The sequence below is a fragment of the Aegilops tauschii genome, chromosome 3 (assembly GCF_002575655.3).
Source record: "Aegilops tauschii subsp. strangulata cultivar AL8/78 chromosome 3, Aet v6.0, whole genome shotgun sequence".
Classification (NCBI taxonomy): Eukaryota; Viridiplantae; Streptophyta; class Magnoliopsida; order Poales; family Poaceae; genus Aegilops; species Aegilops tauschii.
Genome location: NC_053037.3, coordinates 24,107,198 through 24,132,152, shown reverse-complemented (window position 1 = coordinate 24,132,152; position 24,955 = coordinate 24,107,198). Strand labels below are relative to the sequence as shown.

General features: G+C 48.1%; 4 protein-coding genes across 4 annotated transcripts; 2 read left to right on the top strand and 2 right to left on the bottom strand.

The window, feature by feature from the left end:
* The first annotated feature begins 3,307 nt into the window (after positions 1-3,307).
* Positions 3,308-4,985, top strand: LOC109776951 (UDP-glycosyltransferase 83A1). The gene has a single exon (XM_073509912.1). It carries the CDS (start codon positions 3,506-3,508, stop codon positions 4,835-4,837), a length of 1,332 nt encoding a protein of 443 aa, XP_073366013.1. The 5' UTR covers positions 3,308-3,505; the 3' UTR covers positions 4,838-4,985.
* A 5,572-nt stretch (positions 4,986-10,557) lies between these two features.
* On the top strand, positions 10,558-14,797 carry LOC109776954 (DNA damage-binding protein 2). Its single transcript, XM_020335613.4, has 11 exons — positions 10,558-10,991; positions 11,394-11,484; positions 11,929-12,056; positions 12,174-12,296; positions 12,409-12,497; positions 12,577-12,697; positions 12,927-13,018; positions 13,347-13,476; positions 13,561-13,809; positions 13,917-14,113; positions 14,194-14,797. Exons 1-11 carry the CDS (start codon positions 10,725-10,727, stop codon positions 14,417-14,419), a joined length of 1,713 nt encoding a protein of 570 aa, XP_020191202.1. The 5' UTR covers positions 10,558-10,724; the 3' UTR covers positions 14,420-14,797.
* Positions 14,798-14,946: 149 nt separating this feature from the next.
* LOC109776953 (protein root UVB sensitive 5) lies at positions 14,947-19,438 on the bottom strand. Its single transcript, XM_020335612.3, has 15 exons — positions 19,185-19,438; positions 19,050-19,100; positions 18,781-18,923; positions 18,387-18,487; positions 18,081-18,139; positions 17,712-17,758; positions 17,565-17,643; positions 17,390-17,462; positions 17,179-17,268; positions 16,850-16,909; positions 16,629-16,742; positions 16,410-16,470; positions 16,194-16,318; positions 15,536-15,631; positions 14,947-15,461 (listed from the first exon to the last, which is right to left on the bottom strand). The coding sequence occupies exons 1-15, from the start codon at positions 19,295-19,297 to the stop codon at positions 15,222-15,224; spliced, it is 1,452 nt and encodes a 483-aa protein (XP_020191201.1). The 5' UTR covers positions 19,298-19,438; the 3' UTR covers positions 14,947-15,221.
* Positions 19,439-21,315: 1,877 nt separating this feature from the next.
* Positions 21,316-22,894, bottom strand: LOC109776950 (phloretin 2'-O-glucosyltransferase-like). The gene has a single exon (XM_020335609.4). It carries the CDS (start codon positions 22,817-22,819, stop codon positions 21,404-21,406), a length of 1,416 nt encoding a protein of 471 aa, XP_020191198.2. The 5' UTR covers positions 22,820-22,894; the 3' UTR covers positions 21,316-21,403.
* Positions 22,895-24,955: the final 2,061 nt, after the last annotated feature.

Here is a 24,955-nt window from a genome sequence, read left to right as displayed (position 1 = left end):
ACATTTCAATTACTAATGTTCAATTGTCATGCCTTTTTACAGCTGGAAATGTTCCTCAGCAGCTTAATTATTATGGTTGTTCATCTACAAGTGAGATGCTCATGCAAACTAGGATGGGCTTCAACCTTCTCATTCTCCCCTGTTTTTGTACTACCTACAAGATATGCTTTTCCCCCCACTTCTTTCTTTGTGCATGGCTGAAAAGACCAGGCTGTGTAGTGAATTTGTTCATTGATTCTTTTTTACCATTGTGCAGGACCATGTTGACAAATGCAACACTTACGACTGTTTTAATATGCTGCCAAGCTCTTCTATTCCTCTTGATCTATTAAACTCTGCAAATTTTGAGTCTTCTGAGTTAAATTCCGATGTCCAGAGTTATTATGAAGGAACAAGACGCAGTGAACTGTGTTTACAAATATTAATAAATCAACTCTGCTTTGCATCCATCATTATTAAGAAAAGTAGCCCTCGGAAAGTCAGGATTAGCAGGTCAATAGTAGTTACAAGTTTTTGCAAGTTTGTAATTAGGGAAATCCTTTCCATCCTGACAGAATATATTATTTTTGATTAATTTAGTTGTGACCCATGTCACACGAAAGCTACTCTTCGAGAGTATATGCATAAGATGTCATATGTTGATTGTGTTGATACATGCTTTCATCTGGTTGAGTTAACTATTGTCACAAATATTTAGTAAGGGATGGAATGTTGTTCTCATATGAATGTTGTCCACGTCACTTACTACGCATGCCAATTCTTAATTGTTGACCAATGTCCTTTCTATCATGGGTCTCAAATGGAAGCCAACTTTTCAACATTTTATAACTTTTCCATTCGCAACAATTACTATAACATATGCCATATACAATAGGACCAGCTGATGGTCTACATATCACGACGCTTCCTTCTTGAAGCCAGTCTGCCTGCCAAACTGAAAATTCATGGATACAGTCACTGGAACCGACCCCACAATACAACAAAAGCATGTGTTGTGATTGATCTGCCAAGACAGCCATACAATTTTTTAAAAAAGCTACATGCATTATCAGTGATCATGACTATCATGCATTTGAAGCTGCAAAGAGAAACATGTTTTCAATGCAAGAGAAGGTATGCATAACACTAGAAATTCATCATGACACGTCGGCAAATAATCGCTCAACAAAATGAATTCACAAGACATGCCAATTGCAACAATTTCTCCGAAGTCATACCAATACATATCCATCCTCGACAAACTTGAGATCCATTATCTCATGCACCTTAGATCGCACAACAATATGCAAAAGCTATATATCACTTCATCACAGACACCAATCCCATAGGAGGCTGCACTAATGATCGAAGCTACAAATAAATGTACTGCTTTTAGTTTACTACAGAAGTGTCAACGTGTATTTTCCATTTTATAAGATGTAGCATTCATGCTAATAATAAATGTATCCTCCTCAAGTTGCTGATTTACCGTGTTTGATCTTAGTAGAAATGTATCAAGATGTGCTTCATGTTCCTTAATACGCACCAAGCATGGTGACGATAAATGTATCCTTTTCAGTTTGCTTCTATGCATGCCTTTCTTTTTATGATCACAATCTTATTCATATTCTTCTCTTCAACTCTTTTAATACTCATATTCATCAAGATCAATCAAGCAGGAAGTAGGGTATTACCTCCATAGAGAGGGTCCGAACCTGGGTAAACATCGTGTCCCTTGTCTCCTGTAACCATCGACCTTAGACGCACAGTTCGGGACCCCCTACCCGAGATCCGCCGGTTTTGACACCGATACCCCCCCCCCCCCCCCCGCCGCCGTTGGCCACAGACGCCATGCTCTCTGTCTCTCTCCAGCGCCGCCGAACCTCTCTGTCTCTCTCTCCGCCGCCGACGAACCTCTCCTCTCTACCAGCCCCATCCACGACAATGTGCAAGCGGTTCCCCGGCGACGGAGCAGCGGCCCACGGCTTCGGCCGCCACTCGCTGCAGACGTGGGAGGCGTACATGCTGTTCGAGGCGAACATTCCGGCGCCTCCAGACATGCGCGCTGGGCCGACAGGATGGAGGCTCAGCGCCGGAGGCGTCCCCATCCCCCCCTGCCGGACGTCGTCGCGCGCCCCGATTACTTTGCCGGCGAGGTCGACCGCGTTCGGTCGTCGCTGACCGAGGAGCAGCGCGCCTCCCCGCAGTACGCCGCCGACAACCACGAGGCGTGGGCGGCGTACTTCCAGCGCCGTCAGGAGCAATGCCTCGCCTCCACCAACGGGGCACCGGTGGTGGCGGGCGGCCGGTGGAACAGCGAGGGGTGACGCCTGTGGTGGTCCGTCCCCGGCCGGACGCTCCGCGAGATTCTCGCGCACCTCGAGGGCGACAACAACCCGCCGCTCACATACCCTCGAGGACCGGCCGCCGCTCCGGTGCCCCCCCCCCCCCCCGCGGCACCGGGCAATGGATGCCAAGGAGGTTCGTCTCCGGCTCGTCGTCCTCGTCCCGTTCCTCCTCCCACTCCTCTTCCGACTCCTCCGGCTCTCCGGCGGTGTTCGGCGTCAAGGCCGAGCCCGCAGCGGAGACCCCGCTCGGCCGGCATCGTCATCAACGAAGGCGGCGGCCGCGCCTCGTCCTCGGGCCCTCCCCGATTCGTCAAGCCGAAGACGGAGCCCAGGCTCGCCGGCGGCGTCAAGGAGGAGGCGCTCGACGACGAGGCGGTCCTCAAATGGTCGCGCGACGACTGGCTGCAGCGGAGAGGGAGCGCCAGTACGCCACCCTCGCGCGGTTTGAAGCTCGTCGCCGTGGCCGGGGCGAGGGAGGCATCGTCGTCCTCAACGACAGCGACGACGACAACGACGCGCCGCCACCGCCTGTCCGCCATGGAGCCGCCAGGCAGGGGTCCAGCACGGGAGGCCTGCCATCAAGAAGGAGAAGGCCGCCGACGACGACGAGGACGGCGGCGACGTCGGCGACTTCGTCGCGCTGATCGGCTTCTTCGCCCCTTAGGTTGCTTTTTTTAAAAATAATTTATGTAAAACGCCGAACATGTTTAATATGAATATCAAATTTGCCGAATTTTAGCTGAACTTTGCCGAATTCAAATGTTTTAAAATAAAAAAACGCGTCTGAGGGCGACCCTGGGCGAGCGACTGGGAACCCGCTCGTCCCACGCCGATTTTAGCGCCGGCTCGCCCGCAAGGGACGCGTAAAATCGCCGCCTGGGGCCGGCAGGAGATGCTCTCAGCCGCCGGCAGAGTGTGGCTGACCCACAAACGTCCAGAATCCAAAGATGTCGATCGAGTTCACGCATCAGATTATTCGTCCAACATGTGAACCTGAAGATAGGGTTCTCAGTAACTGTACAAGTACTAGAGCAAAGCAAGCAGCTGATCAACAACCAACCGTTCCCAGTTAACCACCACTCTGCTCCACACATCCACACATCCAGTTTTCCAGCGCTCGCCCGCCATGGCCGCACCCGCGCCCCATGTGAGCAGCGCAAGGCCATGTCATCCCTCTCATGGAGCTGTCCCAGCGCCTCGTGGAGCAGGGCATCAAGGTCACCTTCGTCAACACGCAGCACAACCACGACCTCATCCTTGCCTCCCTCCACCTCTCCAAGTCCCAACATGGCAGCAGCCTCGGAGGGGTCCACATGGTGTCCCTACCAGACGGGCTCGCCGACGGCGAGGACCGCAAGGACCTCGCGCTGCTCACCCAGTCCTTCTCGGATGCCATGCCCGGCGAGCTGGAGAAGCTCATCGGGAGGGTCTACCAATCGGAATCCGAGTCCGGTGCGTACAGGCTGACGTGGATCATCGCCGACGCGAGCATGGCGTGGGCGTTTCCCGTGGCCAAGCGGCTCGGCCTCCGGGCCGCCGCCTTCAACCCGCTGTCGGTGGCCATGTTCGCCACGAGGATCCGCATCCCCGAGCTGGTAAGGGACGGGGTGGTGGACGAGAAAGGCCTGCCGAAGCGGCGCGGCACGTTCCGGCTGGCTCCGGGGATGCCGCCCATGCGCGCGACGGAGCTCTCGTGGAACTGCGCCGGCGACCCCAGTGGCCAGCCGGCCATACTGGACTTCATCCTCCGGAACAACGCGGCCACCCCACTAGCCGAGGCGGTCGTCACCAACTCCGTCCAAGACCTCGAGCCGGGAGCCATGGCGCTCTTCCCCGAAGTCCTCACCGTCGGCCCGCTCCTTTCTGACTCCTTGGACAAGCCGGTGGCGAGCTTCTGGGCCGAGGACGCCACCTGCGCGGCGTGGCTCGACGCGCAGCCCGCCGGCTCCGTCGTGTACGTGGCGTTCGGCAGCTTCGCCATCTTCGACCGGGCGCAGCTCGTGGAGCTGGCCGAGGCGCTGGCGCTGACCTCCCGGCCCTTCCTGTGGGTGGTGAGGCCGGACTCGGCGAGCGAGGAGTGGGTCGAGGACCTCCGCCGCCGCGCCGGGCCGCGCGGCCGCGTCGTGGGCTGGTGCCCGCAGCAGCGGGTGCTGGCGCACGCATCGACGGCGTGCTTCCTGTCGCACTGCGGGTGGAACTCAACGCTGGAAGGGCTGGTGAATGGCCTGCCGTTCCTGTGCTGGCCCTACTTCACGGACCAGTTCCTCGACCGGGGCTACATCTGCGACGTGTGGCGGACGGGGCTGCAGGTGGCCGGCGAGATGACGACGGGGACGCTCGTGGGGAGAGAGGTGATACGGGGCAAGGTGGAGGAGCTGCTCGGCGACGGGGAGATCAAGGCCAGGGCGCTCGCGCTGAGGGACGTTGCTCGCGGCGCCGTCGCAGACGGCGGGTCGTCGCGCCGGAATCTCGCACGGTTCGTGGACCTCGTCCGAGGATCAGTGACCTAGCTAGTCCCTAGAACACCAATAATCTGCCAAGTCCGAGGGAGCGATGACAATGACATCGTGCATCCCATTTACCATTTACCATGCATCCCAACGTCTAAAATGTCTTCGACTTCAAACTGTGGCTAGCTGTGCATCCCATTTACCATGCATCTGCACCGTCTACTTTATTTCGACGAGAGTTTCAAAATTAGACTCCATAATAGTCTGCTTTGATGGTTTTTTTTTACCCAAAAATTTACCCAAACACTAAAAATCTGGGCGCGAACGCGTTGGTTGTCGTCCGATGAGTGAAGTCTGTTTTAAACCCTGTGGTTGTAGAGGGCGACGCAAACAAACCCCAACGTCTAAATCCATGAAGTCTGTATCCTGTATTCATCTATCCCGGTTAATTTAGACCCTAAGTCTGTTTGGCGAATTGGGGAAAAGGCTATCCTGTCCGGGATCAATCGGCACTCTCACTGACTACGTTGGCCAACCTGTCAGATTCATCGTCTATCCCAATCCTCCCCAGATGTGTGTATCGGCCAACCTGTCAGATTCATCGTCTATCCCAATCCTCCCCAGATGTGTGTATCGGTGGAGGCGGGGAGGTGCTGCCTCGCCCCAATGTGGAGCGGAGGACCGCCAGGAGATGACCGGCCGGTCTACAGCAAGCATGCATGGCGCGGCGGTCGCTTGCCTGAGTGCATCAGGCCGCACGGCTCCCAGCGAGGAGGTCCTCCATGGGCAGCACCTCAGCAGCGGCACGGTGGTCTCGGACAGGAGCGCGTCTCCTTGTATGCGTCTGTGGGTCTCTCCATGCCCCCGATCACGTTGGCCGCCAACGCCTCCTCTTCCAGTACAGAGCGCCCCCCAAACAAGCTGACCGTTCTTTTAAGAAAAAGGGTTTTCTCCCGTTTTGTATTACAAAGCTGACCGTTCATGCCTTGTGGCATGACATCTCGATTGATCTTTGGCCAACGTAAATGGATTTAATTCACCAGTCACCTGGAGACTGGAGTTGCATGCTTCGCGAGAGAGATGACATGCGAGTGTCGGGGAGAACTACGGCAGCGGCGCCATGTATGCATGATGCATCATACGGCACGCGGCACCAAATGCTAGCTCGCAGCCCCGAAGTGTTGTTGGCCTGCTGCACAAGCACATACTGCTGCTAGTTCTGCCGCTTGCCGACGTTGGGCTTGTCCTGCTGAACGAGCGGCGTGACGACGACTGCTAACGGGTCGAGGGAGGGGAGCTCGTCGATGCCTACGGTCGCAGATACCCTTCGTCGTGTACACCTTGCTTAGTTGCGGTCGACGAGCGTGGCGGCCACCGCGAGCAGCAAGACGAGACGAGCGGCGTCAGATGAGACGAGTCGGGGAGCGGAGCGACTTAATGAGCGTGGCAGGCGACCTCCGCCGTGCTTGCAGCCGCGCACGCAAGGCTCGGCGTCCCAGGAAGCAGTGGGGAGCTACGGTGGCCCACGGTATGGTGCGGCAATGGACGCAGGGAAGGTGTTTGAGATACATTTTGTCTAATTCACATCTAGACGTTTGTTAAGGATGTCACATCTAAGCTCCTACAAGTATATAATGTAACAACAAGAAATAAAAAAAACTAGGATAAAAAAAATAAACCACAAACAGAGTGGACATCAGCATGTGACATAACTATGTCACATCTAGATGTGTCCTAGACAGACCCTTAGGAGCAAGAGGAAGGTGTACTTGCCACATAAGCGTGGAGGCGCATGTGGTCAGTGAGAGAGACGAGCGATTCCGGACGGGATTGTCCTTCCAAATGGGCCTAGGGTGGATTTGGGGTTACGATTGACCGGGATCATTGAATACAGGGTATGGACTTCAGGTATTTAGACGTTAGGGTTCGTTTGCGTCGGACTCTACAACCTCAGGGTTCAAAGCAGACTTCACTCTCATCCGATTCGTAGCACAAATCTTGAAGCATGAAAAGGAGCCACGTCATCCTATGAAAAGACTCCACATTGTTTTCAATTTCTTCATGTATGTATGAATGATTATGTGTGCTGCCATGCATGTGGCAACAACAATCAAGCCAAGGATTTTTTTTGTGATATGTGTATTGCGCTGTGTGGTTCATTTTTCAGGGAAATATACATTGTTTTGGCGAAATGTTGATTCATCATTTTTCTGGCGCCCAATTTGATTCACTGTTAGTGAAGGTCAGGCCCATTTAATAAATACATTTAATATATTACTCTAGTTATGTATATTTTCACATTTATCTAACAATTTAACATTCTAATGGTTTAACAATATGAACACAACACATGGACCAAATGTGCCCTAGGTGTGGTGACAACCGGGTGCGAAGGTGCGCCAAGGTGGTTCGACAATAGGGTAGGTGGCTAGAACATGTGCCGGCCCAATATTAATTTGAGAAAATCTTGATACTTGTTCTAGCACAGCCACCCGATGCCTTGAGCTGCTTAGATACTGCGGCGTGATGTTGGCCGCGCAAGACATCCCCTTGATGCACCTAGGTCGTCCCTTAACCGACATTGGCAGGAACTCAAGCTCTGGTAGAGGGAGACGTAGAAGAAATTGTTGTCCCCAAAGTGGTTGAGCGAGACCAAGTTGGCATACGTGATATTCGGCTGGTATCTCTCACGCATGCAAACACAAGCCTTCACATTCGCATGTCTGGCACGAGTCATTGCCTTTGCAGTCGAACGAGCCGCCTACAACAACATCCTTACAAGGTTATCGTGAATGCAAACACTTCATATTATTAATAATAGTAGAGATTTGCTTGAAAAACTTCCTATCTATCATCATCTGTTATAACAGTACAAGGAACATCAAAAATATAAAAAATTACATCAAGATTCGTAGACCACCTAGCGACGTCCATTTAAACGACAAATAATTTGAGATAGAAGAGTAAATTGCAAAAACCCACCACAATTCGGGACCCTAATTCACAAAACCACCACCATTCGATTTTTTTTCAAAAAACCACCAACAATGCGTTGACAGTTTTCAAAAAACGCTGATTGAGCGATTAGAGCTGTTTGAGACAAAACCTGACTGGCGGGTCCCGATGGCAGGTCCACGTGGTGGCGAAAGACAGACGGCGCTGCTAGTCAACCCGTCTCCCTCTGACCTTTCCCCGCACGGAGCCGTCAGGTGAGGAGCGCCTCGCGCATCTGAACACGCACGACCCCGCCGGCTCCGGCCAGCTCGTCCGCCGGCCGACGAGCCTCCCAGCACCGCCATGCACCGCGTCGGCGAGCTGTCCGATGGCATCGATGGCGGCCAGTGAGGCTGGCGTGCCTAGGGTGGGGCCGCCGCCTAGTGCCCATGGCCATGTCTCGGCCGCCGTGGAGCGCGCCGCGGAGGATGGAATGGGAGGACGGTGTGGTTGGGATGGTGCGCGGCGCCCTTAGCCCCGGCGAGCCATGCCTCTCTCTGTCCAGCATGCACGGCGGCGGCGCCGTTATCCCCCGGCGAGCCGTGGCTTTCTTTCTGTCCCGCATGCGCGGCGGCGGTGCCCTTATCCCCTGCGAGAAAAGCCATCCCTTCGCCCCTTGCGAGAACGCCTCCAGCAGCTCGGACTCCGGGCACGCCTCCCCTGCCACGTGCGCCGCTGACATGGCGACCTCGACCGGATGGGCTTAGGCGGCGCAACCTGAGAGCAGATCAAGGAGGAGGGTGAGGACGACTCTGGCGACCTCCGTGGCCAGCTCCGCTGCTCCAGGAGCCTGTGCAGGAGGCGCCTCGCCGGCCACATGCGCCGCCGGCATGGCGAACTCGACCAGATTGCCTTACAGGATGGACTTGACTACTTGAGCGCTCCTCACCCGGACCGAGCCGCGCGCGACGGACTCCAGCGGCGCTTCCCCACCGAGCTGCTGCCATCACCGGTGGCGACGCCCTAGCCTTCATCCTCCCCGTCAGCGTAGCCCCACGCGGTCACAATGCCCGTAGATGCTCGTCAGGCACCGCACAGAAACTGTTTGATGGAATGCCTATAAGAGAAAAACAGATGAAGGGAGATGTGTTTTTTTATTAGAGGAGAGAGATCACAATGACATGCGGGGCCATGTCTATTTTAATGGTCAACCAAACTTCAGTCGAACGCCGTTAGTTTTTGTTGCCATGTCATCGCTTATAGTGGGACCTACCTGTCAGCTTTAGAGTCAGCAAGTGTCTATCTGAGCGATCAGTGTTTTTTGAAAACTGTCAGCACAATGTTGGTGGTTTTTTGAAAAAAAATTTCGAATGGTGGTGGTTTTGTGAATTAGGGTCCCCAATTGTGGTGGTTTTTTGCAATTTACTCGAGATAGAAGGAGTAGTATGTTAACTTGTGATTTACCTGCCCATATTAATGCTATTATGTAAATAAATATTTATCAAATCCTACTCGTGATTTACCTTATATTGTGATGAGAAGTTTGGTAGTAAGTTAAAGTAAAACTGGTTTAGAATATAAATAAATTAAGGCGATTGATTATCATACGGGGAAGGTTCGACGAAGGGATGATGGAGAGAAAAGTTCTTTTAAATACTACCTCCGTCCTAGTTTATTGGTCCTCTTTGTATTTTGTGTCAAGGTTTGACCATAGATTTAACTAAAAAAATGGTAATGCATGCACAGAAAATTATATCGCTAGATTTGTATTCGAACATAGTTTTCGATGATATTACTTTTACTACGTATAATTAATATTTTATTAGTTGAAATAATGGTTAAAATATGACTCTAAATACGAGAAGGACTAATAGCTAGGACGGAGGTAGTATTAGAGATAGAGACGAACATCAATTTCCGAGCCCAAACTCATCTGCACTGTTAAGAGAAAAATTAAAAAAATTAAAAAAATTCTGATTTTTTGCATCAAAGATAATCTGGTGCATGAGGTGCGCTCAAAATTTAAGATCACTTGGATACGAGTAGCTCTCAGCAAAAAAGACAAATTGGTTCAGAATAATACATGAACAGTAAACTTTTTCACGGACTCCAAATTTGTCCTTTTGGCGTGATCTACCCAGTTATCCAAATGATATGAAATTTGAAGCGCACCTCACACATCAAACTATCTTCCATGAAAAAAATTTGATTCTTTTTAGAAAGTTATAGTATTTTTTTTTGTATTTTCTGATCATTGCGGGTCCAGCTGAGCCTAGACACCGAATTGCTTCGTCCAGATAGAGAGTAGAGATGATGGCTCCATCTCTTCCGAGGTTTGAGAGTCATCTTTTTCCTCTTACCTATTTTTGTTTTATTTTTCCATTTTATATTTGTTGCAATAGAATTTTTGGCCCACTCATAGTTTGAATTTGTTGTTATTTGTTGCAGTCGTACTTTGCTTTGGATTAATTTTTTTTTCCAACCACACTTCTTTTTAGGAACTTTTTGTAACAACACTTTGTTTGTGAGGCACCCTTTTGTCCAGGTTTATTAGCCCCCTTGGTAGAACACTCTGACCCTAAATTTAATTAATTAAATACTGTACTAGATACTCCCTTCATAAACTGACATAAGATTTTATATTAGTTTACAGAGGGAGTACATCTGTTTGTGCGACAAGAATTTTAACGATATGAATTTTATGATGTATTGTTTATATTTTGCTAGTTAAATCCATGATTTAAAAAAATATACTATACATAAGTGAGACTTATAAACCCGGGGGGAAGGAAATCGAAAGCATTATTTTTCTATAAGAAAAGTCAGTCAAGGTGTGCCCTAGACCACTGCCTTGCACAAGCCCAAACGGCGCCAGCCCAACCGACCCGACCCCAACCGCTTTGTCTCCCCGCCGTCGCGTCTCTGCCCACACCACACACCTTCCTCCCTTCCCCTCGCTCTTCCCGCTTCCCGAGGCCTCCCTCCGCCGCCCCGCCGACACACGGGCCCCACAATGGCCGCCACCGCCCGCGCCCGCTTCGTCCACAACCGCAGCCGCCGCCGCGCGGCCGACGAGTCCTCCGACGAGCAGCAGGACGCCTCCTCCTCGTCCTCCTCTGACGACGACGGCGGCGACGAGGAAGAGGAGGAGATGGAGGTCGAGGGTTCCGAAGAGGAGGAGGCGGTCGCCGACGAGCCAGCGGCCAGGGAGCCCCCCGCAGCAGCGGGGAGGGGCGGCAGGAAGGGCCCGATTACCATCAGCCTCAAGAAAGTCTGCAAGGTAGTGGCCGGCCGGCCGGCGCCGCCAGAGTTTCCCCTGTTTTCTCGGAGCCTTTTTGCTCACGATTTTGCCACGGGCTGTCCATGGTTTCTCGCAAAGATTGTTTATTTCCGAGATTTCGGGCTTAAGTTTCGTGCCGCAGTCGCTTCCCTAGTAAGCCTCCGCGGATATTTTGGGAGTTCAGTTCAGAGCAGGGGCGGTTGCTTCCCCTTGCGTCTGCTGTGGAAATGGCTGCTTCATCCTGCGTTTATTACGACTAATTTAGGATCTGCCCACTCCAGCATCATTCCAACCTTCTTCTTCTTTTTTGGAAAGATTTCTATCCTTGATGGTGTCTGAACTTTTGAAGTCGGTGTTCTTTTACTGTAATATTGATGTCTTCTTTGCTATGTCTGGTTGCAGGTGTGCAAGAAGACGGGGCATGAGGCAGGGTTCAAGGGGGCGGTGTACATCGATTGCCCCATGAAGCCTTGCTTCCTATGCAAGATGCCAGGTCCTGATATCTGTAACTATGTATGCTTGTTTGTTTCTACTTTGGGATTGGGGAGTAGAAGAACTCAACAGTATTGTAATTTGAGTTGTCGAGTTAGAAAATGGCAGTATATCCCAGTGAGAAGCGGGTAGTTCAGGAACTCTGTTTTATGAATTAGTACTTCCTTGTGTACATGCTCACAGGAGTTTAGTCTAACTGCTTGTTCCAGATACTTATAAATAAAAGTTTCCACTTTTATTCAGGCAAGAGGGATACAAATTGTATGGTATTGATGAACCGCCACATACTATTTTCTCATGTATCTGCATACAGGTGTCTCATAGCTGTTTCCTTTGACTGCTTGACAGTATTGATGTATTGCCATTTAGTACTTGAAAGCTTGACATGGATGGAGACTTTCCGAGTCACTGATACTGTGATGCTTTCTACGTTTGCGCTTTGCAGGTCATACGACCTTGACTTGCCCACATAGGGTAGCGATGGAGCATGGTGTCATCCCAGCCCCTAGAAGGAACACAAACACTTCACTGGATTACGTCTTCCAGAGTCAAGTGAAAGGCAAGATCTCCATGGTGCGTGAGTTGATGATCGCTGTCCTTTTTCCGCATCAGCATCAGTTGCAGCACTTCATATCACTGCTTTCTCCAGTAACAATTATGGTTAAAATGAATTCCTCTCCCTAATTTTAGGTTAAGCCTCGGTTTCTAGTACCTAACCAATTGGAGTGTGGTAACATAAAATTTCACCAAAGACGTGTGACCTGCTTGGAATTTCATCCAACTAAGAACAATGTGCTTTTATCAGGAGACAAGGTATTACAGTCTTACCACTGGGCTGTGTTGTCCACTTAATTCCTTGTAAGTATGGTCACATTGCAGGTATTTTTAGGTGACTAGTAATCGCCCCTTTCTTTTTCTTTCACAGAAAGGGCTACTAGGCATTTGGGATTATGTTAAGTTGCATGAGAAGATTACTTATGATTCTGTGCACTCCTGCATTCTGAACAGTATGAAGTAAGAGCTTAGCTTGATGGCTATTATCCGTTCTGTTATCCAAGGATGAAATACGGCAACTTCATATAATCTTATTCAGGTTCGACACCGCCAATGATGGAGTGCTATACACAGCTTCTTCTGATGGGACTATCAGCAGCACAGACTTAGACACTGGAATTGGTTCGCCCTTGTTAAATCTCAACCCAGATGGTTGGAGTGTAAGTTATCCCCATTGCTTTCTGATCAAGCTTATACAGATTGCTGCGCTAAAATGGATTTTGTACACATTGCATTTTGATATTATCTTTTTTTGACTGTGACATCTTGATATTATCTTTATTACATCTTGTGCTGTGTTAGGCGAACATTTCTTTGCATTGTTGTGATTTTTTTTTTGGCATCCACTTTGGTCTTGATTTAATCAACCTTGTTTGTTGCTTTTAACAGGGTCCAAGCACTTGGCGCATGATATATGGGATGGACTTAAACACCGAGAAAGGTCTTCTTTTGGTGGCAGATAGTTTTGGGTTTCTTTACTTGTGAGTAAATGAGTACCCCTAGGAGCTGTTTGATACCTTCTCTGAAATTAATAGCTTACATGCAGTATATGCAACTTCTTTTAAAACTGTTGACTTGGATGCTAATATGGTTTATTCATGCATTTGCTTGGCAACTCAATTCCAAATAGAATTATCAGTGATAAGTTTCTATTTTTATTTGAGTTCAAGATATAGGTGGATACTGTCATGTGTGATTCAGAGATATCATTGTACATTGTCATATGTGACATATACCATATACTCCTTTGCCGTATCAGAGTATCTTGCATGTTAGCTATATGCCTGTTTAACACCTTAATTTTCGCAGATTGGATAGACGGTCGAAGGAAAGAATCGGGCAACCAATTCTTATACATAAAAAAGGTAGCAAGGTAACTGGCCTTCATTGCAACCCTGCACAACCTGAAGTTCTTCTGAGCAGCGGGAATGATCACTTTGTGAGTGCTCTGCTCTGCATATGTACAAATCCCGTTCTTTACCCTATATCTAATAATTCACATATGTCCTCTCTGTGATTGTAGGCCCGTATTTGGGATACAAGGAAACTTGATCCCAAGTCCGCTCTTGCCAGCCTTGCTCATGGACGGGTTGTTAATTCAGGATATTTTTCTCCACGAAGTGGGAATAAGATCATGACAACATGTCAGGACAATCGAATTCGTGTTTGGGATTATATTTTTGGTAATCTGGAATCCCCAAGTAGAGAAATTGTTCACAGCCATGATTTCAATCGTCACCTGACTCCCTTCAAAGCAGAGTGGGATCCAAAGGTTCTAGCTATGAATTGTTTCCTTTTTTTTTCCTTCCTTTTTGTTTTTGTTGCCAAGTTGCAAAAAGCAACCTGCCAACTTTGATATGAAATGTTATTGTTCTGCAGGATTACTCAGAAACAGTTGCAGTTATTGGTCGTTACATAAGTGAAAACTACAATGGGGTTGCTCTACATCCCATTGATTTCATAGACACCAGCACTGGGAAGCTTCTGGCCGAGGTGATGGACCCCGACATAACCACTATCAGCCCAGTGAACAAGCTACATCCTCAAGATGAAATCCTAGCTACAGGAAGCTCAAGGTAGACCAATCGATCTGTATTTACCCAGCATATCTACCAATCTAGATCTTCTTCACCCTTACGAGGTTCTGTCTGTGCAGGTCCATTTTCATTTGGAAACCAAAGAGTGACATCGATCCCACGGAGGAGAGGACCAGCCAGAAGGTCAAGGAATATGTATACGGGTCAGGTTCGCGGAAGAAACCAAATGGCAAGCACGACAACAGTAGTGATGACGACTCGGATGGTGGTGGTGGAAAGAGCAAGAAGGCGAAGAAGACCCGCTTCACTCATACGGCAAAGGGAAAGGGCAAATCCAAAGCTTGATGATAGATGTAGTTAGTGCAGCAGCTATTTTGGCAGAAAGAACCTATCGACAGCCGCTGCTGGAGCTCATTTTGGGTACCATCTCCCGTCTTAGTCCTAGCTTAACACGCTGAAGCCCTGTGGTAGTATACCACGATCATCTTAAGCAACAAACGTTTTAGAGTTAGTTTTGTGTTGCTTTTGAATCCTGATGTGCTGAAGCCTTGTGGTACTATGGCAGTATGCCACAGTCATCTTAAGCAACAAACATTTAGAGTTAGGTATGTGTTGCTTTTGAATCCTGATGTGCTTTAGGAGTTGAAATATGTGTATATATGCTCCTTATATCTGCTTCTACTCAGTTGCTTGAATGCAGTTTCAAACACAAGTTACTGATCATATGCCCTATGTGTTTCAGTGTTTGTTGTCATCTGCCCTATGTTTTTCAGTGTTTGTTGTCTGCTTCTTGTCCATGAAGTGAAGCAATTAATATGAACATATGTTATGCCTAAGCAAAGTAGCAAACTATAGCAACATGGACAACAGTGTACCATCATGCGAATGACTGAGATTATGTCACTGGGTCAGAAATCCACCAATATGCCACTATACCGACTGCTGAATAATGCTAGATTAACCGTGAATTTCTGCTTTTGACAGTACAAAACATTGAGCCAACATGCCAAACAATGTTTCTTGCAATGTAGGTTGTTTACTAGCTCACCAAGCATCTACCGTCAGAGGCTTTGAGCTTCAGTTTGTCGTTCGGTTGGAACTGATTGGTTAGCACTGGTCAAACCCCAAAAATGATCCATCTGTTGTCTCACACCTCCTGGTCAAGGTGTTCCAACACCAAGACAGGTTCTTTTGGCACCTTTAAGAAGATTTGGCTTTGATCCCAGCCAGCTTCCTCCATCTGTTTGATGAAGTCAGCAAATCCATCCTCCAATGCAGAAAGGCTCTCTTCTAGCCAGGCGGCAACGTCGTCCTGCTTCGGCCGATTTTGGTGAAGCCAATGCGCTTGCCATAGGCTTCTTAGGACCGACATGCTTGTTGCCGCCTCCTGAAAACAAGCACGCATTTGTTGATACATGACGCGTAATTATTTTCATACACAGATGTTTAGCAGTATATCACCTTGAATGTAACCAGGTATGTTGCCTCTTCTAACCCAAGCTGCTCAACACAGAGGATGTACTTCTCATTCTTGTATAGCTTCAGCAGCATATTCACCTGTTTTGGGAGTTCAGAGCACGCATGAGCAAGTGGTACCAAAAGCCATATGTGGAGTTATGAAATTGGTTGCAAGTACCTCGGAAACCGCAAGGCAACCACCAGCAAGTGGCTCTGGTGATTTAAACTCTTCCAGACTATGATACAGCTGGTTTATGCTAACACTGACTAATGTTACGTCATCTTTGATGCAAAAATATTTTACTTCACCACACTAAATTAACAGGGAGAAGTTTGCAGCTGGCGTGGTAGGCAAATTTACAAGATTCTGGCTGTGAGTTCCACTTGAGGTTACATTTTTAAGTTTAAAACTGGGTGCAAATCGATGCCAGTGCCTCATCGGAAATTAGGTGTTGGACGAGTCCAACAGTTGTTATGACTATACATGTCACTATGTAGATATTTAACAAAGCAAACTCTCTTTTGTCCCTTCAGTTCTACTAGTTATCAAGGAAGCTCAACTACAAAAAGCATTGTAATGATGAAGTCAAGAACCAACTTCCCAGCTTTGCATTTGGAAAAATCATACCATAAAATAATTATTTTTGCTAAAGACACAAACCATGTCCATGTGAGTGGATTCCTCTCCACCGAGCATCCTCTCCATGGGCACACCAAAAGAAATTCGAGGTTGCAAGAATCTTTCCCATGTTAAAATATTCTCTTCCTCATTGCAAGCAACATAGCCTAGAACAGAAGGACAAAACAAGTATCAACAATTTTTCCAAAAGCAACCAAGAAAAAAAAATGTAAAATCAAGAAGTGAAGAACATGTCACCAGGAACTGTATGATTTGCAACATGTGACCTCACAAGAATCCGAGCGCGTTTTAGGTTAACCTGCCAATATAGACATGAAGAGAGAATAAAGGCGATGAATCAAAAACTAGTACACTAATATTATACACTTGTGTATATAGGTGAAAATGCATGGTCTAAAAGTGCAAACATGGAGCTTTATTAAATTGAGCAAACATAATTTAAGTCCAGCACCTTACTGTGCGGAACTTGAGAACTACTAGGGACTGGTAGCGAAACCAAAGATGCAGAAGACGAACACCCAGCCATGTCAGAGTAAGAGTTAAATATGAAGACTGTATACCTGGCGTGTCCTGGAATGAAATACCAAAGAATCGTCAAACAGTGAGGAAAGTTAAAGTTGTTATACTGGAAGGAGGTTGGTTATTACAAATAAAGAGAACTTAATAAATAGTATTACCAGAATAAGTACACCAATAGAAAGGCCTACCAGCTGAGCTCCTACTTCCCATACTTCCTCCTGAAAAAATTACATAAAAGTTGGTTGGTGAAAATTTTGCAAAATTATTCACCAATATCTTTTATATACTGAAAATAATATGTTTAATGGTGCATAATGAAAGAATTCTGAAGTCCATCTGATCAGGAAACTCCAAAGGAACTATTGGATACTCATAATATTTTTTCTTTCCTTCCTACGCAAGTACCGTTTTTCTGCGGTTTCACAAAATTGACTGAACAATAGGACACTGAACTGACTATTAGAGAGAGTACTGAAATAGCTAGTACCTTTGCAGCAATCTCCCCTAGATTTCCCGATTTTGCGAAGTGATTTTGGATAACACGATTGGAAGGATCTCTAAATCCTCTTCCTACAGCCTGCTTAACAAGTCCAGAGTCAATTATTTTGTGTAGAGGGAGCTCTCTACAAAGTTTGAGTTAGGTTTTAGTCACATGTGAAACTAAATGTAAGGATTAATATGTCTTGCTTTCAATATACCTTTGCAAGATTCCCCAATGATGCAAGTGGAAGGAAGTAACCAGGATAGAGAGGAGTGGTGAGATCAAAGATGCTGCCATATTGCACAAATAAATAGATAATATTAAGCGGGTTTTGCTTCTTCACTTGATTTTATACATTTGCTGTTATTATTTAACAGAGTTAGTGCATGAACCTTCCAGCACTCCCAATGAAATCAGCATACATCCGCCACTTCTTTGGGTCATCATCAAAAAGTGTTCCAAATCGTCCACCTAAAACAAGTCATTAGTAGATATTCCAGGATAAAGCATTCTGAATAAATAGTCAGGCATAATCATACCAATAAGAAGACGTCCAAAAGCTCCTATGCCATCTTTTGATACCCATCTACAGAAGAGGATTTACATCAGCACAGACAAAGTAGGTGATTAAACCACGAGCATAAAATGAGCTGATCCACTTGCATTCATGTTTCATATTGATTGTTAGGATGTTGGTATGTGCCCTCTGGTATGTTGAATAGTTGATACAATATTTGGTAAAGACTTGAGTTGTGTACACAAATATAATAACGGTGATAAAATCAGGATGAAACATAGTAGCTAAGCTAAAACCTATATGAAGATTCTATGTCTTCCAAAGAACATAAACTAATATTAAAGTTCCGGGTTTCTAATAGCCCATAAAACATAGCAAAGATGGTAATGACCTGATAGCAGCGGCAGCAGCAGCTGCTGAAGTTCCTGTAAAGGACCCAACACCTACAGCCTGTGCCAATCTATGATCAGCTAATCATCAGTTTTGACATAATAATTGAAGATTATGACTTGGAAGTCTTTTCAGACTAAGATTGTTTGAGAGCAGGTGGCAAAATCTTGAAGCCATTTCGGAGCTATCAAATAATGCAATCCATATGATCATATATCACATCACATAAGATGTATCAGGCCATCGTTCCAGCCAATAGAACATTATTTACTTCTGCAAACATCTTGATTAATAGATTGTGTGGTACCTTCAGAAGACTTGATGTAACCAATGTGTGACAGATCCATCCTGTCACGTTTGTGGGGAATTGCAACAGCATGTATTGCAGGTAATCATCCGAAACAGATTCTGAAATATAAACGAGGGACAACAGAGAGTTATAGGTTTGAGAAGTGGTATATAGTTAGACATAGTGTCAGTCTACAACTATGCAAATTGCAATAATGACCCCTTATGCAGCATACTGAGAGAAACTGAGGAAAATGCATATAAAAGATCAAGCTCTACATTTGGCAGTAAAACAATTTGTTTGCTGCATTATGATTAGAAAACACCACAATCACTGCATTTCCTAGATTGTAAACCTGAACCTCCACAGTTCATACTCCGTGACAAAGAGCAAAAGCAATGCCAGCATTCACCTGGAAAACCTGCTGGAAGTACAAAATCACTAACAGCCCGGGGAATCGAAGAATTTGCATTTTCATCTTCGACAGTGTTCGTTGAAGATTCATCATGCTTCTCCCACTGAACTTGCAGCTTAGAGTCGCCGTCCAACATATACCTGTTCGTCACATCAATCAGACGATGAGAAACTTGTTGCAGATACAGACTTGATAACTCTTTGCACAGTCAGGCGTATCAGCAAATAAATAGACGGCGAGCTATTGGATTTCAGAAGAGAAGAGACCTCTTGGCGGCGCCGTCCCGGTACCTCTCCACGAGCAAAGGTCTGGCCTTTCTGCAGGAGCCAGACACGTCTCCATCAAAATGAGAAATTGCGGCAGGAATTCAAGAAAGGGAGCGGTGAAATCGAGGGTCGAACTCGGAGTCGCCGGCGCCGCTGCTGGAGGCCGGCGGAGACGCCAGACGCGAGCGTGGCCGGGGCCGTCGCCATGGGGGAGCTCCGCCCTGGAAGCGGCCGCCGACGGTGAGCATGCTCCGGTGCCGTGGACCGAGCTGACCGGTGGGTAGGTGGAAACTGTGGAAGGATAGGCAGCGCAGCTTACAGTCCACTGGTTTGTTTCTACTAGTAGTAGTAGTTATTTTTTCCTTTTAAAAACGGAAATGTTACGTTCGCTCGGAGGGAGTTCCTAGCGAACACGCCAACAGTCGTCAAATAGAAAACACGAATCTTGAATCAGGCCGGGTCGACACGTCAGCCGAAACCAAACGTTCCCTGGGTATGCTTCCTCGCGAGAATGTCCTCACCGACAGGACCATATATCCTCCGTATCCTCATCGGTGGCTACCGCGAGCTGGTTTCCTAGAGCCAGCATGCGCGGCGAGAAGGCGACGGTGGCGCGGATCCAACAAGGTCATCACGTTGGTTCATGGGGAGCTCGAGCAGCAGCAGCAGAAGGAGGAGGAGGAGGGGTGGCTTCCATGGGGAGCTCAACTAGGAGGAAGAGGTGAGGAAGGGAGCTCAACATAACCTATGCTATAGGTGAAGATGGGCGCGGTGATTTTTAGTGATCACCTAAAACATTTTGGGTATACAGGAGCTACTTGCGTGTGTTCCCTGTGCCAACTTTTCCTATATCAGGGTTTGTTGAGGGTGAAGGGAAACCGTTGGGGATGCTTAGATGGGAAAATCCAATTGGCTTAAGTGGTGTTGCAGCACAAGGCATGTTATGCTAATTAAATTGGGCATACCTCTACCACTATGGTTGTTTGGGTACCCAAATTTAGATGAGGAATATTAGAAAATAGGTTTGCGGTGGAATATTAGCAAAACTAATTTTAGTTATTTTTTGTTAAGCTAAGTGTATGTACTTCATTATTCTCACAAAAAATTATAGAAAGCACGATAATACAGTTCTTTTTTAGTCGAGTATTGAAAGCCAGAACGATGCGGCACAACCACACAAGTAACATAGGTGCTATGTGTCAATTTCGTCATATGATAAGATGATTCCAAGGACGTGAGGAACCATGGAGGAATATCCATTGGGCTAGCTGCAAGTTTCTGTACAGTTGGAGTTCAGCATGTATCGAGTTAAAGAAATTGAATTAAAAAATCTTTTTAAATTTTTTGGAATATTCGTTCGGTATTTCTTGATAACTGTGAACCCCCCCCCCCCCCCCCCCCCCCCCACACCCCCAAATAAAATTTACTTATTCAGAAGCATACAACTTTGCAATGGGTCACCTTGATAAAGTCCGCGAGATGGGCGAGAATCACTCTTCAAGTCCAAACACCTTGAAATTTTGCATGCACCTAGAAGATTCTCTCAACTTTCATGTGTAAGAATTTCAGTTTTTTTCGAATTTGTTCTATTTTTTTGAATTTACTGTTCAACATGGTGAAACTTCAGGAATACAAAGATGCCACTAAAATCATCAACGGGGTAAAAACACACCACATCGATCGGTTGCTAGACCGTCAATGCTTTCTATTCTTCGACCTCTGGCCAATCTGAGAAGAATCATATTCGGTTTTGGATCTTCTACATGATCAAAGATTGGTAGTGGTAAGCAACATGTACAAATTTTTATTTGTGTTTGCCATTAATCAGTCAGCTGGAAAATTTTCGTGCGTCCGGTCGATTCTCACATGTGAGAGCAAGATAACGCTGACAGAGACGGGCTCGACACGACGTCCTCCATCTGGCTTTGCCTAAACCGCGCAGGAGAACGGAACATCGAGTGTGGCAACGGCGTCGCTGGCAGGGGCGCGGAAGCAGATTGACCGGTGCGGGCTGGGGACTTTTACTTCTGACCGCCTCTCAGATTGGCCATCCGGTCGAGTTTGAAATGCACCACATCTATTAGTTTACCGTCAATGTTATCCATTTTCTGACCTCCTAGACTCACATGGTAAGATAGCCAATATGAGAAGAATCTGACAGGGTTCTGCATCTGTGAATTTTTTAGACAAAATATTAGCATACGGGAAGCTTGGAGTGGCATGTATGGAAATTTCTCCACTATGTGTAGGCAGTACATGTTACAGAAGTGAAGAAACTAAAATCACAGCTGAAAGTGAAAGACATAACCCTCACTCCTTATTTCCACAAACAATTATAAACGATGTTGCACATGTCAAGCATGAATCCACGCATCCACAAGCCCCGCCAATGTCGCCATTGATTCTCCATCCTCGAGCAGAGCCTCTTTCGCCTGCCGCATCACCGCTTGAGTCCGCTCTCGGAGCACCTTCCCGCCTTTTGAATCCATCATCCACTTGACCTTCTTGGCAATCTCCTTAGACTCCACCAAGTCCTTGTCGTACCCTTCCATCGGGACGGCCAGCTCCATCTCTTTCTCGAGAAATACCGCATTCATCCTCTGCTCCGCGTATAACGGCCACGCCACCATAGGCACGCCAGCCATAATAGACTCGAGCACCGAGTTCCACCCGCAGTGTGTCACGAAGCAACCCACGGCGTGATGTGCTAGCACGTCACCCTGTGGCGCCCAAGACTTCACGACAAGGCCCCTGCCCTTGGTCCGGTCCAGGAAACCCTTCGGAAGCAGCACATCCAAGTCCGGCTCTGTCGTCGTGTCATCGCTTGGCGGGCTCCGCACGACCCAGAGAAACCTTTTTCCACTAGCCTCCAGCCCAGTGGCCATTTCTCTCGTTTGGCTAGCGCTGAATCGGCCGAGGCTGCCAAAGCACAGGAACGCCACACTGGCCTTGGGTTGCGCGTCCAGCCATGCGAGGCACTCATTGCCGCGCTTCACACCCACCTTGTCCGACTTGATCAACGGCCCAATGCAGTAGACCGGGGGTGTCGAGAGGCCGGGTGGGGCGGAGAGCCCGGCGAGCATGGTGTCCATGGCACGAGGCTCCAGCGAGCGGAAGGTGTTGACGATGATGCCCTGTGACCGGAACAGGTTGAGGCTCACGTTTAGGAACGCACTGTAGGACGCGCCGTCACGGTCCATGAGCGGCTGGATGGTGTGGGTCGCCGGGAAGGAGGCGATCCCCGGGACGTGCACGATTTCCTCGCCCATTTCCCGGAAGCTCCTCGTGCTTTTCCCATGCAGAACCGGGAGGTGCATGAAGAAAGCCAGGATCTGGGCGCCGGAGGTGTTGAAGAAGTAGACGGGTATGCCGAGTTCCGCGGCCACGTCCACAGCGGCACTGCAGAAGAAGTCCACCACGAGGACGTCCGGGGAGGCGCCAGCGAGAAAGTCACGTAGGTGCGGGTTGGAGTGGCGGGCGATGGCTAAGGCTGGTATCATGGAGTGGTCAGACTCGAGAAGCTCCACCTGTGGTAGACGGTGGAAAGAGATGGAGGGGTTGGCCGCGGAGACGCCGGCCAGGAAGGGCCCCGTAGCGCCGGTGTCGTACACCGGGTCCATGAGGACGATGGTGACGGCTAGTCCACGGGCGACGAAGAGCTTGGCGAGCTCGACCATGGAGACAAGGTGCCCAATGAGTGGGGAGCAGTAGAGCATCACCCGCGGCTTCCGGGGACTGATCGTGGTGGTGTTGGCTTTGGTGCCGTCCATGTCGGCGACAAGAACTTTCGTTTCTGATCGGTGGTGTGGCTTGTGGAATGTAGGTTTCTGTTTGGAAACAGGGGAGTATGGATGACAAGTGATCGATGAAGATGAAGAAGACGAACCGGACATTTATAGAGGCGCGATCGACATGGAACGCAACCGTGTTGCCCAGGTTATTAGGTGGAGGTCGTGTTTGAACTTGCATGCATCCGTCACACTCTAATCTAATGGGCACCGAACCCTTCTCAGCTTCTACGTACTCTAGAGCTTCAAGGTGGCAGACAGAAAGAACCTGGATGCTCACTTTATCCGTATATTGTATGCTAATATATGATGATCATCCGATGAAGGCGCATTTATGCTACAAAAAGGCGACGTCATCAATGACGAACGGAAGTTTTACGTCCCGGCCGTATGTGCTAACGTCCCATGAGGAGATCAGTTCAACATAGAAGCAATCACTTAATTATTAAAGTCTGGTACTCCTACTACCTTTGCACGTTCACTAATACTATATAGTAGGGAGTAGTGTACTAGGAAATACACCGGTCGTAGAGATTTATTGGCAGTTTCATCCTGGGAACTTCCTGGGTGTTTTTTTGGTTGGGCAGTGGCATGTAAGTGTCATCAGGTTTTCGCCCCATGGCGGATGGTCCGTTCCAGGATCGTGCTGCGGTGGGTTTCCTGATGATGCGCCAACCCGCTCTCCCCTTTCAGTCTCATTTTGCTTGCGGTTAGTCCTATCTTTCGGTCTAGTTATCTCTAGCAAGTGGATGCTAGATGCATAATTTGAAAAAAATCAGATTGATATATTTCCGTTGATTGCAAAATTAATGGAAAGGAGTGTGAGCCCGGTTGGAAGGAAATACGCCGGTGCTCTTGGGTGCCAGCGCACCCTATATGCAAAAATAATTTACTAATTATAAGGTAGTAAAATATTCTGAAAAAAATCCGGATCAAACATGATCAAGTATTCTATTCATATAGAAAGATTCACCAGGGAGTGACTTTCAATATATCATGGGTTAAACTTCGTAAAAAACGCTATATAAAAATACTATTCACGCTATGTTGTCATCATAAATTTAATTTTTTGCCCTCAAGTCAACGGAAATCATTTCTTGGCCAAACTTTTTATACGAGTACAATAGTTGATCATATTTCATTTCAAAAGAAGATTCGGCATTTTCAGGATTTTTCTGAAATTATTAAAAGGAATTGCACATACACGGTGCGCTCGCCACGAGATCCAAAAGTTCTGTCCAAGAAAAAAATATGGGGTCATCACTTGTTAGCAGCAGTACTTTTCTATGAGCAGCAGTACTTCCTGTTTCAAATAAAAAGGGTGTGCGTTGTACTCCTGTACGTATCTTCCTTATTTTAAGTTCAGATGTTTACAGTCAGGATCTAGGCGCCTTCCGGGGACTGGTCGTGGTGGTTGTGTTGGCTGTGGTGCCGTCCATGTCGATAACAACTTCCGTTACCGATCGATGGTGTGACTTGTGGAGTGTAGGTTTCTTCTTGGAATGTCACGAGTAGGATGACAAGCGATTGATGAAGATGAATATGACGAAGACGAACAAGAACTTTATAGAGGCGCAACATGGATCACAAAAGTGATGCCCTGGTCAGGTGGAGATTGTGTTTAAACTCCTCCGCCTTTCCCATACCACGTCGCTCCCATGGGTGACGGGGAGGGTTCGCCCACCGCCACATCAAGCTTCCTCCTCTCCCTCCCTCCCTCTCATCGCCGCCAGGCAATGGCTAGCCGGCATCGGCGGGGCGTTTCGCCCCCTCGCACGGGGACTCCGTCAAGTGGCGGTGCCGTAGGGCCGGGACGTCGTGCTGGCCAGGGCGCGGTGGTGTGGCGTCAGCTCCACACGACACTGGCGCTCGGGATCGGTGGCTTCGTGGTGGTGGCGCAGGCTGGCGTTCGTGGTTGTGGAGGATCAGGATCTGGCTCGGTTTGGTTTCTAGACGGCGGCTGGCGTCGCGGGCTGCGGACATCATGGGCATGTTGGCCTTTGCCAAGGCGGCAACTGTGTGGTGGAGGCGGCGGCATGGTGGGGCTTGCTCGTGGAGGTGGTGACGGCTCTGTTGGCTCCTTCCAGCGGGTTCGTGCGGCTGCGAGCAGCCGAGTAT

What these genes read in the sequence shown, in the direction of transcription:
- LOC109776951 (XM_073509912.1), top strand. Translation starts at nt 3,506, where the DNA reads ATGGAGCTGTCCCAGCGCCTCGTGGAGCAGGGCATCAAGGTCACCTTC.
- LOC109776954 (XM_020335613.4), top strand. Translation starts at nt 10,725, where the DNA reads ATGGCCGCCACCGCCCGCGCCCGCTTCGTCCACAACCGCAGCCGCCGC. An exon ending in TGAAAGGCAAGATCTCCATG is followed by an intron (nt 12,057 to 12,173) that starts GTGCGTGAGTTG and finishes CCCTAATTTTAG; the next exon opens with GTTAAGCCTCGGTTTCTAGT. An exon ending in TGCTTTTATCAGGAGACAAG is followed by an intron (nt 12,297 to 12,408) that starts GTATTACAGTCT and finishes TTTCTTTCACAG; the next exon opens with AAAGGGCTACTAGGCATTTG.
- LOC109776950 (XM_020335609.4), bottom strand. Translation starts at nt 22,819, where the DNA reads ATGGACGGCACCAAAGCCAACACCACCACGATCAGTCCCCGGAAGCCG.
- LOC109776953 (XM_020335612.3), bottom strand. Translation starts at nt 19,297, where the DNA reads ATGCTCACCGTCGGCGGCCGCTTCCAGGGCGGAGCTCCCCCATGGCGA. An exon ending in CGGGACGGCGCCGCCAAGAG is followed by an intron (nt 18,924 to 19,049) that starts GTCTCTTCTCTT and finishes TGTGACGAACAG; the next exon opens with GTATATGTTGGACGGCGACT. An exon ending in TAGTTCTCAAGTTCCGCACA is followed by an intron (nt 16,471 to 16,628) that starts GTAAGGTGCTGG and finishes CTATATTGGCAG; the next exon opens with GTTAACCTAAAACGCGCTCG.